The sequence below is a fragment of the Neolamprologus brichardi genome, chromosome 2 (genome assembly GCF_056152115.1).
Source record: "Neolamprologus brichardi isolate AB-2024 chromosome 2, ASM5615211v1, whole genome shotgun sequence".
Classification (NCBI taxonomy): Eukaryota; Metazoa; Chordata; class Actinopteri; order Cichliformes; family Cichlidae; genus Neolamprologus; species Neolamprologus brichardi.
In genome coordinates this window covers 21420868-21437128 of record NC_142105.1, presented here as the reverse complement: position 1 = coordinate 21437128, position 16261 = coordinate 21420868, and the positions used below count along the sequence as shown (strand labels likewise).

General features: G+C 44.5%; 1 protein-coding gene across 5 annotated transcripts in view; it reads right to left on the bottom strand.

The window, feature by feature from the left end:
• Positions 1–12990, bottom strand: part of ebf1a (EBF transcription factor 1a) — a 55507-nt gene extending 42517 nt beyond the window's left edge. For all 5 annotated transcript variants that reach the window (XM_035911046.2, XM_006781701.3, XM_035911053.2 and 2 more), the window contains exons 1-6: positions 12058–12990; positions 10988–11144; positions 9793–9856; positions 9019–9074; positions 7648–7721; positions 6113–6181 (exon numbers count right to left, since the gene is read on the bottom strand). In XM_035911046.2, coding sequence (XP_035766939.1) covers positions 6113–6181; positions 7648–7721; positions 9019–9074; positions 9793–9856; positions 10988–11144; positions 12058–12191 — 554 coding nt within the window. In that variant the 5' untranslated portion in view covers positions 12192–12990. The remainder of the gene's footprint in view (positions 1–6112; positions 6182–7647; positions 7722–9018; positions 9075–9792; positions 9857–10987; positions 11145–12057) is intronic.
• Between the last annotated feature and the right edge of the window lie 3271 nt (positions 12991–16261).

Here is a 16261-nt window from a genome sequence, read left to right as displayed (position 1 = left end):
ACACCTGGACTTACATCCTGGGCAACGGCATTGAGGTAAAACACCAGAGGAGGGACTACTGGCTGATAGGAAGTGAAACATCAGGAAGGTTGGGGAGGTGTATGGAGCTGGCATGAGACATACTGTCTGTGTCCTCACTTAGCAGAAACAATCAGTAAACAATGAATCATCAGTGAGGGCTGCAATCGGGGCAGCTTGAAGCTACACTGCTTGATGACACGCTGGCTCAGCCTGCTACGAAAGGATGCCCGAGTATCCTTCACTGAGAGGAGCTGGTGTGTCTATTCAATTAAGAGCAGCAACACGGGCAGCTGTGTATCACATTGGCTGTGAGAGAGCACTTAGTGGGTTGCGCACATCAGAGCACGGGGAAAACAAAGCCTCTCACACACTAACACACACAGCTTTGCACGTCCAAATATATAGCATCACACTTGGAGGGGCACGCGCACACACGTGCTCTTCACGCCTCATTTGAAAAGCAAATTGAGCGCATCTTCTAGGGCGAATCATGGACTAAATCCTGGAAAACGTTACTCTTTCCTCACTTGCAGGACACCACACACACACTCGCACATGAGGTCCTTTGCATGTGCAAATATATCTTCCTTCTATTTCACTCCCGTTCTATCTCTATCTCTCTAACCTGCAATTTCCAACACCAAAAAATGTCTTAAATAGCTCTCAGAGAAGTAGGACGCTACTCATTTGGGTCAGTTCTGGCCAGCCAAACCCCTCCATTCTGGGACAGAACAAACACTGACACAAAGGCAGAGGGAACAGCCAAGGAGAGCAGCCAGGTCAAGCGGGGAAAGTCAAGCAGTAATGACAAAGCAGTTTGGAGAGAAAATAGAGCTTACAACGGTGCTATGTGGCTCCGGCCAAAAAACAAACAAAAAATCCCAAAACCCTGGTGTTGTGAAACTATGAACTTTTCACTGTTATGACATTTGTAAATGACGTTTTATATGGACTAATAAACTGGCTGTTACCTTCATTCAGCAGGGGGGAGAGAATCAGCTTAAATACCTATAAAGTGGGATTGCAGCTCAGTTTTAGTTTATTGGGGGAAAGAATTAAGCAAACAAAAACACACAAACACACACACGCCCACAAAAAGCATTAATAAAATAATATGTTCAACATGTACCTAATTGTTTCCTTTCCACAAAACGAACTTATCCAGGGTTAATTTGATATGAAGTAACTCACCCCCCCAGAACAATTCCCAGGCATAAACTCTGAGAACTGCGTGGTAATTTATCGCAAATAAAAGTGAGACAGCTTTTGGGGGGAGGTTGTAGGTTTGGATGAGAGAGAAAGTGGCAGCGCTGTTTTAGAGGCTCCTCGACCTCCAAACTCCCTGCTGTCAATCAGCGTAGCTGTCCGTACCCTGGGGACATGCTTTCCTCCAATGCTGGCATGGGGGGGGGGGGGGGGGGGGGGGAGAGAGAGAGAGAGAGAGAGAGAGAGAGAGAGAGAGAGAGAGAGAGAGAACACAAGCAAACAGATGCAAAAAGCTGCAGGTCAGTGTACATCCGTGCACGCTATATTTCTGAACGCCTGTGGATTCCTTGCAACTGGGCATGCGTATGCCTGCATGTGCACTTGGGCTGGAGGCAGCTCAGGCAGCTCTGCGAGGCCGTTAGCACCTGAGGTAGGGGAGTTCTGCTTGCATATCGATGAGCCGGCAACTTTGCCTCTTTGCCCCCGAGCCCCCTGCAAACAACCAGATCCAGCTATGGGCCAGTACTTTTCAAAGCCTCCCATAGCATCCTGCTTAGGACTGCACAAAAAAGAAACTGCACATTACCAAAGAAAGGCAACAAATCAAGCCAAGGCGAGATCATAAAAGTTATGAAGGAAACAAAAAAAGTCACTGGGAAGATAGTGCAAGACAACTTGAACGTGCAAGTGTCACTCCCAGGGTGTTTCTAGTTTCTCTTTCCCTCCTAGAGAAATGTCAAACTACTGATAGGTGGTCATGTGGACAACAGAAAACCAGCTGTGAGAAAAAAAAGGGAAAGAAAAAAAGAATCACAATCTTGCATAAAATAAAACTGACCCAAGATGTGGAAAAGAAAAGCAAATGATAAAGACCTTCAGGTGTCAGCGTGTACAGTGAGAGGATCACTGCGGTGCATGTGTGAGCCTTCACCTTCTCACTAACACAGTCATGGATATGAAAATGAAACTAAGCTACGGGGACGGAAGGCACTGCCAGTAAACCGCATTAGCATCAAATGCAAATGAGAAGGGGGCTAATGGCTGGACAGGTGCAGACTGGGCCTCTAAATGACACACACACACACACATATTTGCAGGCACACGCACACACACACAAATGAGATGGATGAATTAAACATGGGTGGGCTCTGCTTGGGGGGCTGGCAGGGCTGACATAAAGTCAATGACATACATTATTCACTAGTGCACGTTAGCCCAGCCAAGGCAACACATGACCTCTCACCCCAGGAAGTGTATCCAAACATAACAACCAAAACAATGAGGGGGTTCCCTGCTTGCAAGAGAGGGACCTGAGATAAACTAGCCATACATGAGACTGGAAAAATGTTGTGTTTAAAAAAACGCTGACCCAATGTTTATTTGTGTTTTTTTTTAAGCAAAGGTGTAGACCCGTCACAGCTGATAGGTGAACCAAAACCTGGTTCACAAGTGCTAACTACCCACCGTGAAGCTGAGGAGTCAGCCTGTTCCACTGGCTCAGAGAACAGGAAGCTGTCGGCCATGACATCACCCTCCCCGGGAGGAGCACTTCCTGCCCGACATTCTTCACTCAAGACACACACACACTTGTCAGGAAATGGCCTCTATCAAAACACACACTCGCTCCTGGGGAAATAACCAACACTGATGCGGATACACAAGCACAGACACGCATGCGAGGAAATGGGCCACATCAACAGCGGGCTGCAGGAGTGTGTGCAAAGGCAAACACACACCAACACACCCTCAAAAAAAGAAAAGAAAAAACAGCAATAAACCTGAAATAACATTGTCTGTACATGTAAACTTGACACCCCTTTGTGCCCCTCCTGGCATTGCAAACGGAAGAGGGATTGCGGGCTACGCGTGATAACCAGTGGATTCTTATCGCTGGTCACAGAGTGTTTCTATCCCACCCCTCCAGAGAGGCTCTCCCAGCCTCGGGGACACCCTGCAGCAGGCCTATGGGAGCTGGATGAGCAGGAAAGGGCTACAGGACACAGGTGGTAAGAGGCAGGAGAGGACACATGGTGCTGGAGGGATTGCCATACCCCCTCCACTGCGAATAGGGCTGACACATTTGTCCACAATTATACCAAGTGCATATACTAAAATAGTTCAGTGAGAAGACAAACATAAGACTCAGAGAGAGAGAGGGAGAGAAAAAAAGCTTTACATGGGTGAGAGGGAAATGTGTTTGTGATTTGGGGCCCATCAGGGCACGTGATAGAGCGATCATACACTGTGGCTGAATACGATTAACCCCATGCTAACCGAGAGTGATGGGGAGAAGTGGAAATGGAGGTTTAGGGGTTAAGGGCTCCCCCTCATATTATCCTGCCTCTGTAAGAGGCTAAAGTGGACCACACATGTTTCCCTGGGGAGCAGAAGCACAGGAGCATCACACCTTTCAGATGCTTCTCCTGCCCAGTGTCAAGCACAGACTCAATGTGTCATGCCAAGGACTGACTGAATTTCCAAGAACTCGCTGCTACTGAGGTTAAATACATAAAATATGGCACGAGTTGCTTTCTTCTTCTTCTTCTCCTTCCTCAGCGCTGATCCACATCAGACAGCAGAGAGAGATGACAACGCGAGCCACGATAGTCCTAAATCAAAACAGCCAAGAAAGCGGTACAGATTGGCGTCGCGTTAAAGCGACTCCTGCCTAAACAAATACGCTTCTTAACAAAAAATCTGAAGCATATTGCTCCTCGTAGATGCTTTAAAGCCCAAACAAATTCTCTTTTCAACAGAGGGGGTGGGTGGGGGGCGAGATAAAGAAAGGGCTGAGACTCTCCCGTTGAGCGAGTACAGTACCCAAAAGCGTTGCCAATCCACACTGTACCAGATTTGTTCTCCTAACAATCAAATAAGTTTCTCATTAGCTGACTTTATTTTTCCTCATTCCCGTGGTTTTGCTGCAGTGGCCTGTTTCTCCAATCTTAACGAGAGAGAGCTAATTAGGCAATCAGACCCATTACTCTTCCAGAAGAGTTAGAGCTAGCCCAGCTAATTAGGGCTGTAAAATCTAATCATCTCTGCGAAACAGCAGAGGGCTAACGAGCCCTTATTTAACGAACTAAATAACTTCAAGGGTGGAGAGGGGCTGCTGATGGTATTTCTTTATGAATTTGAAGGAGGGGAGCTCATGGTAATTGAGTCAGTTTCAGCCTCACAGTTGTTTGTTTGTTTATGAATCCCTGATTATTACAATTGCCAAGAATATATTGGTACTAAATGAGCAAACGTATAAACCCTCCTCTGCTTATTCCCCTTTGCCCCCCCCCCTTTTAAAAACTAGCTCCCCCCCAAACCTTTCCTAACTGCTCTCCTCTCACCTGACCTATTTTGCTGTCCAGAAAGAGTGCTCGCTGGAGAGGAAAACAGAGATATTGCTGTTGTTTTCCCTCCCCCTGTTCTAATTTGTTGTTCGTTAATGCTGCCCTCACACCTGAGCCATCGGGCGTCGGGGGAATACCGCCAGCGAGCGACCACAACACATGCTCAGTGTTGGAAAAGCTGTTGGCGGGAGGATCAGGCCGCTTCACTTAAGGCTGGTCGTCCTCAAACCGCGGCAAACCCAAAGAAAAAGTTTTCACATGGCGTCCGTGAAGACGGAGCAACGGAGCGCGCAGATGAGAAATTCAACAAGTATGCACACATGAAAAACAAAAATCAGAAATATGGCACAGAGTGATGGGCAGGCGTGTTGTCTGAGGCCACGTGGTGGGGTGCAGCTGTCTCAGGGAGCGCTGAGGTGAGGCCTTCTGCTTCAGTGGAGCGGAACAAGGGTGGCGCATGCACACACACAAACTTGAACACACATAAATATATATATTTATATATATATATATATGTACACACACACTCGCACAGGTAAAAAAGTAGCTTTCCACAGAGCAGCAGTGAGAACGGGACAGCTGTGTTCATCAGATAGCACAGGTCACTGCCTCATTAACACTCACACAAATACACTCAAATGTGACAAATTCAAATCAGACATCAGATAGACTACAATCTGCCTCATTTTACCCAATGACGCAGTGGCTAGGACAAAGTTGAATATCAGAAAATACATTCAAAATTCATTCATGGAAAGTCTCTTCAGCTCTCTTTAAGTCCTGATCAGAACCACCTTAAATCTGCACGAACAAGAACAGCTCGAGTACGAGCAAAATACCTTCCCTCGTCCTCCTGTGTGCCACACGCACGCACGCACGCGGCAGAGGCCGGACAGTAAATCTCTCTGACTATAAATCCTGCAAGCTGCTGCATCAGTCAGAGGTAGTTTATGACAGCAGAAGAAAGGCAAAAGACTGTGAGTGTGTAAAAAAAAAACCAACCCAGCTAACAACAGCCATCCACGAGTGAGATTTATACACACACCAGAGCGTAGTAGCTGTAACCCTAACTGCTCATCAGCTAAGTCATCAGCACGACCACACAAATGCTGTTTGACCACACTTGAAGCAGAGCTCGACTGCTCCATGATTGCTCCTCCACTTCACACACGCAAACACACTAACACAAACATACAGCTGGAATATAATTTACTGCCGTTTCACACTTTCTGCTTACACAGACAATTATGGCTGCTCAAAAAAAAAAACAGAAAACAACCTGTGGCTGCTTTATTAGGCCTGCAGGTTGCAATTTCTCAGCCAAATCACATGTCAAAGACCCCTTCCAACTGCTTTCTTTCGCTAAAAATTTAAATGGCTTCTCGTCATGCTTTGTATGTTCCAGCATTATTTACTGCCCCTGTACTTGGCCCACAGCGCTTGTTTCACACACCCCTCCACAGTTATACCTGCTGCACTTGTGTTTGCGGTGACAGCGCATCATCGTGCGGAAAGGGGGTCAAAGGGCAAAGTTTGCTTACCTGTCGATGATGACAGGGTCTGATGGGGTCTCGTTCCTGTTGCCGCAACTCTTCTTATCGCAGCATCGACTGCAGGGGATGGGGATGAGACAAAAAAAAGGATGGGGGGTTAGTCACCTGGATGCAAACAGCAGCGAGAGCAGGATAAGGTGCAGCATTAGGGGGAGAAGAAAGCAGATGAGCATATAGGAGAGGGATGTGGGAGTAAAGGGGGCGTGAGACTTTTGTGGAGTTCAAGAGGAAGCAAGGCTTGGATTTCTGTTTAGCTTGTCAAGGTAAGACCGGGGCTTTTGCACTACAGTAGGCGAGATCAGCCGGGCGATTTTTAGGCAAAGTTTGGAGGAGAACGGGAAAAGCGGCAAGCTTGGATAGGACTGGATAAAAACTTGAATTAGCCTCCAGGGCTCAGGTTAGCTCCATTTCTGTCAGACATCACAAAACCAGACATCTTATGTTCTCTATTTTTCCTCAGTGCTCGTCCCCTCCCTCTATCCCGCCTCTCTCCCTCTCTCTCTCGCTTGTTCTTTCTCTCTCTCAGAAGTGGGTCACAGAGTGGTCCCACTGGACCTGGAGAGTAGTGCATGCCGGGTAGAAGGGGGTTGCATACTGATGTGACGAGTCCTTTCTGAATCATTTGACTGCACCGCTATGTAACAGCGTGTTGTGTGTCGTCGACACCCCCCCCCCCCCCCCCCTTCTGTATTCCCCCCAAAAAAGTATCATTGCGTCTACCTTTCCCTCTCTTGTCTGCTCACCTGAGCCTTTGCATGTCTGTGTGTACCTGTGTCTGACTACATGTGTGCATCTACTGTATGTGTGTGTGTGTGTGTGCGAGGAGATGGAGAAAGACATCGAAGCAAGTGAGAGAAGGCTGGAGAGAGACTGACCCTCCCCCTGCTTTCTCAAGTCCCCCAGGACAAGAGGACTGGAGAGCCAGATCAGATTTCTGATCTCGACCGTTTCCTGCAGCATATGAAAACAAGTGGTCTAAATTGCCTTGTGTGATAACCAGGAAGTGTCTACACTTTGCCACTAGCCATTTTTCTCCATGCAACTCTTACATGTTCTTCTAGATGGCTGGTTTTGTAGACAATCGCACGCTGTATGATGCCTTTATTGATTGTGAATGCATGCAACGGGACTGTGAGAGTCCTCCCAGCTTACTACTTTTGACTGAGTGTGTGTGTGTGTCTGTATTTTATGTGTAATTTGAGTCTGTCTCCCTCTGCACATAGCTCACTGTCAGGACACAGCAAACTGCATGTATTACACAAACTGAGGAGGATGGGTTTGAGTAATGAGCTTTTCCTTGTCCTAATTAGCTGAACATGAGAGGGATGCACACGCGCACATACACACCGACACATACACGCACAACAGAAATAGGCCAGGGCCCGTCTCCCCAACCCACTTTGAGGAAAATGATAAGATTTCTATTGCAATTTAGCAGCGCTCCTCATGTCCTTGCCCCCTCTTTACACCAACAAAGACATCTCCGGAGTGAGAAATGTGGTATAAAATGCTTTGCGTTTTACCTGCACATGATCTCATGGGTCAGCAGCACCCGACACATCTCTGGATTTTTGTCCTGGCCCTCATAAACAATGGCCTAAAGAAAGGGGAGGGGGAAAGATGAAAGAAAGTTAAAATGATTGTAGTTTACATTTTTTTCAGTGGTGTATTAAGAGAGGAAAAAAAGTCAAACTACGATGCAGGGGGCAAGTAAAAAACAGAAAGATGTGTGTGCATGTGTGTGTGTCTTTCATCTGGGAGTAGTGTTTGTCTATCTGGCAAATCTGTGTATCGTGGGAATCCAGTCCTCCTGAACAGGAACTCTCTGTTCTGACAGAGACAGTAAGAGCAAAATTGTTGGTGTGTGTACTACTGCTCGTGCATATGTGTTTGTGCATGCACGTATGTTTAAACGTGGTGTACAGTGAGCAGTTGGACTGCCAGACTGGAGTATAGTGCACCATCTGGTCCATACAGCACAGCGTCCAAAAATCTAGTCTGGTTACCCCTCCAACCCCACTCAACATGCTCTCCAGGGCTGTGATCGCCCTGCACACACACACACACACACAAACACAATCTCACACACACACCCACAATCTCACACACGCGTGCGGGCGCCGATAAACATGCAAACACACACGCTTTCGCACAAACAACATCTCCTCCTACTCTTTTCAATCTCAGACAAACTCTCTTCAAGCCTAATGGCACCAGAGGAAGAATTGGCAAAACAAAAGACCTGATATCAAAACAGCGCTGAAGAGGCTCACTTTCTTCGTTGTCTAATTCATCCGAGCGGTGAAATCCCTCAGTAGTGCGCCAGCCCACATGAGCTGCTCTGTATTTCTTTGTGCGAATGAATTGGCAATAACACACTCTGGGATAGTTTGTTCTGTTTCACATTGAGGAAATGAGGGTCAAGGTCCTCAAAGAGTGAGCTGGCATGCATCACTGTCTCTCTCAAACACTAACACATCGCCACGACCGAGAGATTCACACACTCACAATCACACACACACACACACATTCATGTGAACACACACTTATATATTGCCTGTTAAAACACACACACACACCCTTACTAGCTGCTGTGCAGAGGTAGAATATGAGGACACATGTCCTCTACTTTTCTGGGCCTCTGTAAATGTATTCCACAGGTAAGACAGGTCGTTTATCAAGCAGGCTGTGCTGTGCTGAAGTTGAGGGTCTCAGACACAGGCATGCAGCAAAGCCAGGTTGGGGGGGGGGGGGGGGGGGGGGGCAAGAGGAGGGGGTTGGTGGCTGGGTTTGGGTGGCTGGGTGGGGGGGCAACAGTCAGATCAGAACAGAGCCAGCAAACCATCATAGAGTTCATTTTTTGTTGTTTTTTAGTCTAAGGAAGCACGTCTTACCTGTTTAGTCATAGAGTCAATGAGACGAACATACAAGTCCTGCTCCGTCCTGATCCCTGCAGACACACACGTTAAAAAGTCAAAGCGTTTACGGGCTGGGGAATCTCTCTGAGCACAAAATGTATTATTTCTGATTTCCCCTGCGAGGCACTTCATGGAAACGATGAGTCTAAACTGTTAATAATGACTTTCAGTATTTGTTGCACGCTGTCAGTTTGGTTGGAACTTGAAAATTCAATTTGCTGTCTTTACTGTGTTGATTTTATCTGCATAAATATTTATTAACAACTTAATAGTGAAAATAAGCACAGCAAGAGTCTACTAAAATATAATCAATACAACTTAATTGTTCAACGAAGGAAGGAAGACTTTTTTTTAAAAAAAAAGTTTAAAAGGAAGACGTTTTATTTTGCAGCTTGGAGTTTTTTACTCCTAAAGCAAGCCGACGAGGAATACACTGCGTTTACTGGTAGAAGCAACAGCAACAGCAATAAATAAACACATAAATAATACAAATAATAATTAAAAAACAGGCTTTTGTTTTTTCATTTATGAGTAATAATGCAATAATTTAAAAATATCTGAAGTTATCATCTTTCATGTTGGCTGAAAGCTAATAAATCCATAGAAGAAAACTATAAAACCTCTAAACCGAAGCTCAACCAAGTGACCACCTAAAACATTTATTTCCAGAGTTTTCTCAGTTGCGTTTGACGTTTCATTGACACGCTGCTTCTGTTATTGCTCCATAGAAATTATGGAAACCAAACTCACCGTTACTGTAGAGAAGCTGAAGTCTATAATGGATCCCATTGTTGGTCTTTTCCCCAGTCATTTCCTATGAAAATTAAACCAGACCCGGTAAAAGCAAGCAGGCAAGCGAGCCACCTCGTCCTGGGACTTCGACTGCATGTCTACAACTTGGTATATATATATATGTATATATATTTTACATCAGCGAAATATCATAACTTCATATCTACAGTGAAATTAAGTTTTCATTTCTCTCTCACCTCTTCGTTTCGAGTTTGCAGAGAAGAGTTAGAAAATTTAAAAAAAAAAAGAATCCGTAACTTTTAATGAGGCTATTTGACAAAGAATAAGAAACCCAACTTCTTAACAATTAATTGTTCTTTTAGGTTTTTTTTAAAACACTGTTTTTTAAATTTGTTTTTAAGCTTTGTAACCTAAACTATTCTACTGTTCTCCCACAGGTTCATTTTATTTTATTTCCTATTTTTAAAATGATACAACTTCCAACACATTTATTATCTCCCCCCAACACAACAACGCGCAATGTGTAACGTGTTCTTACTGGGCAGCACAAAAACATTTGACTATAATTAATTATAAAGAAGTCGGTGTTAAATGCTAATAAATGCAGCACTTATTAATAAGTAAAACATTTTCCTATATCGATGTGACTTCAAAGACTAATATTGAAAGTTCCCTTTTTAAAGAAATTAAAAAAAAAAAACATGTGAAAATGAAGAAGCTTGTCAGGAGAGCACCTGCAGGAATGGGCTGCATGCTGTGCTGAGCTGTCACAGAATATAAAAGTCAATATGGTTCTCGGCAGATGAGCGCAAAAGTTGCCGTAAATATGTGTAATATTCATTATTTTGCAGCTATAAAGAAAGTCAGAGTAATGACAAATATAATCAGAAGTCTGCAAGTATTATATTTTTTTAGGAACCCACGTCTAAAAATCACATCAGGGAAGCCTTCGGGAGTAATAATCCCTGCTGTGTGCGTTTGGTAATTTATCACTTTGACTATATTGTCAGGCGTCAGTCGATGCTTCGCTGCAATTTAAACATTGTACTCTTTCCTTTGAATATTTTATTACACGCGGTGAGACGATGAAAATAAATAATAAGGCTTGTGTATATATATATATATATATATATATATATATATATATATATATATATATATATATGTTTGTATATTTAATTTGCAAACTCACCTTTTCCTTCTCTACAAAGTCGACGAAAGTGGTTCTCTCTATTTCCACAGGCTGACCCTGTCTGTCGTACAAAGCCAGGACGAAGTGGAAGAAGTTGGACTTGCGGAGGTTGGAGGGCGGCTGTTTCTCGAAGTGTGCCCGAGCGAGACCCACTCCGCTGCGGACACAAGCACAGACCAACTAGCATCCAAAACGACGGCCATTGAAAATATATATATATACATAAAAAATAATAGAATAAAATAAAGAAAATAGAATCACAGCACGACAGAAACCTGCCCTCAGATTCAGCCTCATCGGTGGCAAAATGAATTTTAAAAAAAGCTGCAGTTTCATCAACAATAATTACAGAAATATGGCTAAATGTTAAAGCGCAAAATTAAATTGCTTCGACGTACTATTTAATATTAAAGTCATAATTTGGACACGTCAGTTGCTCTCTCGATGGTAGGCCTGTCGTCCATGTTAGCGTCATTACTTTCTACTGCAGCTTTAATGAAATCAAATTCACTTTCTTTTATTTTGTGGGAAAACTGCGAAATTGTAGACCTGAAAAATATAATTCTATATGCACATAAGCTACTCGGCTTTATCACAACAAAATCACAACTACTACTAATAATAATATGAATAATAAAGGAGGAGTAAACAACAAAGTGAGCTGAAAAGTCTAAGCAAAACTCAGCGCTCACTTTTTCAAACTAAAGTTATGCTGAGGGAACATTTAAACCCCGCACGCCCTGGAGTTTTAGTCACTGTTACAGCCCTTCTTCCTGAAATCCGTTAAATACAAAACTTCAAGGCACATACAATATTTTAGTAAGTCGGACTTTGAGCTAAAAAAAAAAAAAAAAGAAAGAAAGAAAAATGAGGGAAAAAAGGGCTTGAAATGCCTGGAGGGGGAGCGGTGATTATCCCACAACTGCGTCCTCTGGGGACTCGTGCTGCCCCAAGTGATGCAGCCGCTCTCCCGTCTTTAACACCGCAGATCTGAGCGGCTTTTCTCCCCCCCATATCCCCGGTCTCCACGCCCCGCAGTCAGCGCACCGCCAAGGCCGCCTCGGGCTCACCTCTGGGCGGCTGTGTTGGCGTCCAGCACCCCGGCGCCCTGCATCCATGTCCGAACCGCGTTCATCCCGGCCACCATGGGCTCTTCTTTCATACTACTCCCACTCCTCTGGATGCTCTCGTGGATGCCAAACATCAAAACGCACCTTCACACTGTCTCTGTCTCTCACTCACTCACTCTCTCCCTCTCCCCCTCTCTCTCTCCTCCTCTCCTTGGCTCCCTCCTTTCACTCTCTCTCTTCTTCTTCTTCTTCTGCTTCTTCTTCTTTTCCCCTCCTGCCTCCCCTCCTCTTGCGTGTCTGTTTGATCGCGCTGTCAGAACGAGCAAAGTGGCGTGGTCTGTTTCACTCGGCGTTTAGTTGCGGCGTGTTTCTCAAAGTAAACAAAAGATGCGACATGTGGAAGGGAAAAAAGAAAGAAAGAATAAAGGGAGGCCGGGAGCTGTCAGCATCCGAGGTTAGCTGCACCTCGTGTCAGCGACTCCAGAAGGAAAACGGAGTGGGGAAGCAGCAGCTGTGTGAAGATGAACAGCGTGAGAAACGATGAAAGAGGGGGGAAGCGCAGGATGAGAGGCTGCACTTATTTGGCGACAGTCCCCGGGATCAAGGTGCAGCTGACACAAACGCGAGCAAAAATGTCAGTTTCCCCCTCTTTCTCTCTCTTTTCTTTTTTTCCCTTGCAAACAAACAGTCCAAAGAGAAAACGAAAAACGAGGAGATGAAAACGCGTTTCGCTTTCCTTAGCTCCGTTTCCTTATTTACAAAGTCTTCCCCTCCTCTCTCTCTCAGCTCAGATGAATGAAACGGAAGATTACGCGCAATTAAGAGGCAGTCCCGGGCAGCAGCGGCTCAACTCCTCCTCATCTCCCGCTCGGGTGATTTGCGCTCTTTTTCCTTCCCTGAGGAATCACTTTGGACCATCTCTGGGATGCCAAACAGGAGAGAGGACTAGTAGGTGAAGGAGGCGTGGTCTGCACGCATAGGGGAGGACTAGTAGGTGAAGGAGGCGTGGTCTGCACGCCTCAAACATAGTTAATAACGCGGACAATCATCTGTCCACCAACCCGACCACCACGTTGCCCGCCCGCCTGCCTTCTGTCCCCGCCTCGCTCCGCGCACTGTCCCGCCCCAGCCACTTAGCCTGAAGCTTTGCGCGCGCTCTCTCTCTCTGTATGCGTGCGTGATGTGTGCGTGTTAAATCTTTTTTGTGTTTAGTGTTTAGAGCTGACAGTTAATATGTTCATGGCAATCAAACACCAGCTCCAGGGACGAAGTTAGTTTGATCCATATAGTTTTCCGTCTGTGAGCAAAGAGAAGAGCGAGAGAAACGACACGCCACGAAATATCCCCGCATCCATCTGCAAAAAGCCCAAACAGATATTGATTAAATGTTCTAATGAGGATCATATACAAACATTTTTTTTTCGTTTTTGTCTCGTTATTATGTGACAAAGCATGCACTAGTGGAGTGAAACAATCCGAGAAGCACTCACCATCTGCGCGCAGATTTATGCGTATATGTCTCAGATTAATTCAACATCAAACAACCAAAAACCAACATTTTAATTGTCCACATTCTGCACGCGTGTGCTATGAAGAAAAAGGACTTTATTCAAACATTTATTTGTATTTTTTTTTAAACTGAAGCTCCGTCTTGTTGTTTTCACACGAGATTCGGAATCAACTGCACGGAGAAGTCCAAGTGTTCATTCAGAGTATCAACTCCGGCAGATTATGGGCTTAACAAAGTTTCAGCGCACCAAAGGAAAAAAAGAAAAAAGAAAAAACAGAGCCTGGCAGCCGCTGCGCACAATTTTGTGTTACAGCCCGGTGGTTTGAAATTAGCTTTGATTAGATGCATTACATAAATCTTGCGGGACTAAATGCTGAATCCAACATAAATATGAGGATTACAGCTAAACTGTTCTGCGTCCTGCTGCCCAAAAAGAAATTTGCAGTCACTCAAAAGGAACTGCTCACAAACAATAACAGCACAAAAAAAGAAATGAAGAAAAAATGTGTGACAAAAAATTTGCATGGCTGCTCACGGAGCCATGAAACTGCGCGGTGAGCTCACATGCACGAAGACCGGACGAACAAATCCAGCAGCTCTAGCAGGAAATGAGGATGCTGCTGCAGCTCTCCCCACTTTGCTCACCAGTCCTGGTTTTCCTCCGATCATTAGAGTCATTTCTAAATTGTCAAATTGAATTGTCCGAGGGAGGCATCTGCTCACTAAGTACTGTTTGCTTAATTATAATGAAATGGAAAGGATGAAAGAGTCGTTTGGTTTTGTTGTTTTTATCAGGAGGCTATATCTGAAAAATTAAGATTTTATCACAAAACGGCTCAAATGAAAGAGTCTGACACGATGATGCTGGCCGTTGCGGGCTCAGGAAAAAAAGCTCACGTATAATTAAAACAAAATACACACTATTTGGAATTATGAAGTTATATATTTTGGCACTCTAATAACCCCAAACAAGTTTTACTTTGTTTTTAACTATTACTTTTTGAGTGACATTTCGGCATAATAAGCGACCAGCAAACCGCCGAGAAATGCCATAAACGGTCAAGGTTAGACACCAAACGCGCGGCAATCATCTCATCATTGTCTGTAGCTGTTTATTTATGTCTCCTGCTGTGGGAGGAGAAATGTGAGCACCCTACCACGTGAGTACACGATACAATAAATAGTGATAAAAAGTTTCTCACGCTCGTACTGACTCAGTTTTTTTTTTTGCGCGCGCACACACACACACACACACACGCACAAGTTCATATCTATCCTTCAGCACATTTGTTTGATTGTGGCTCCCTCAAAGTGATCTGTCTGCCTTGATCGGCATGCAGGCCCGCGCGAACACTGGAGGCCTGCGGGGTGGCGTATATTTATATCCCCAAACACCAACGCACACGGTTACCCCAAATATCACTGTCCCAGTATCCAAAAACAGTCTGGGCCCCGATCTCCCAGCCACGCTAATACCGCGATTCACTAACTCCTTGGCACCCGGACGTAAGGTTTGCGAAATATCTCAGGTCATTAATCGCAAACAGGAATGCGCACGCCATTTAAACGATGTAAAGGTGCGTCTGCATATGTGTGTGTATAGGACACTTGACGAGGACTCATGTTCAAGTGTCCACATATGGGAAGGCTATTAAAATTCCCTGCGTGATATCTCTATTAGACGTTTTGAAGTAACTGATGAGAAAGGAGTTGTAGGCGCTGCAGTCCGTCTCTTGTACAGCCAGATGTTCCTGTAAATCAAAAAGGTTGGGCTGATGATAATAATGGCCTGATTGAACGGAAGACTCGTAAAAATCACTAGTTGTAAAATCAGGGCATATGCTTATGAGAGCGGAGCGTATGTCTTACAATATGCTCGCCAGTCGACATAAAGTGGACAAATATAGGTGTTTGCCTTTTAAAACGTGTCAAGCCACCAGCAGACTCGATCCATTTTAATATCAGCATAAAATATGAAAGGATAAAAACAAGTATAAGTGTTGTTCCTAAAGTGCTTTTATAGCGTCAGCAAATATTGACTAGAAATTTAATAAACTGCTGTGATGAGAAATGAGTGCTGTACATTTTTCAGTCCTTTAGGCTACATATCTCTAGCAATCCCCAGTCTCGTTTCATTTCAGGTCAAGACCTATGAAAAGCACACGTATCAGGTGCAATGTTGCCATCTAGTGGGGTAAAAAAGACATCACACGACGCAAGAGGGCCATCAAGTCTCAGCAGCACTTGCATAGCATGTCCATGTGGCTGTATTTCTGTACCATGATTGTCATAGTCAGGAAATGAGTGGATAAGGTCAGTAAGACGGCAGCGATGAATGAAAGCAAATCTAATCTAATCTAATCTAATCTAATCTAATCTAATCTAATCTAATCCCGTTGTGTATTTAAACCAAGTGTTTAAAAGTTAAACTGTTCAAAATATAGAAAGAAACAATATTTTTATGTGCACACAATATACACTCAGTGTACCAAAACATGACCTTGGCCTTGAAATAGCCCCCCCCCACCCCCCCACCCCCCATTGCTATTGATGGGCTCAGTAAGGATGACCTTGTCTTCTAGCAGTCATAATCATTCCTCATTTTGCTTATAAAAATCCCTTTCCGTGGATATGTTGGCCACAGTGTAAACCCCACAGAGACAATTAAAGCAATTTTTTATTTTTTTTAAAGAC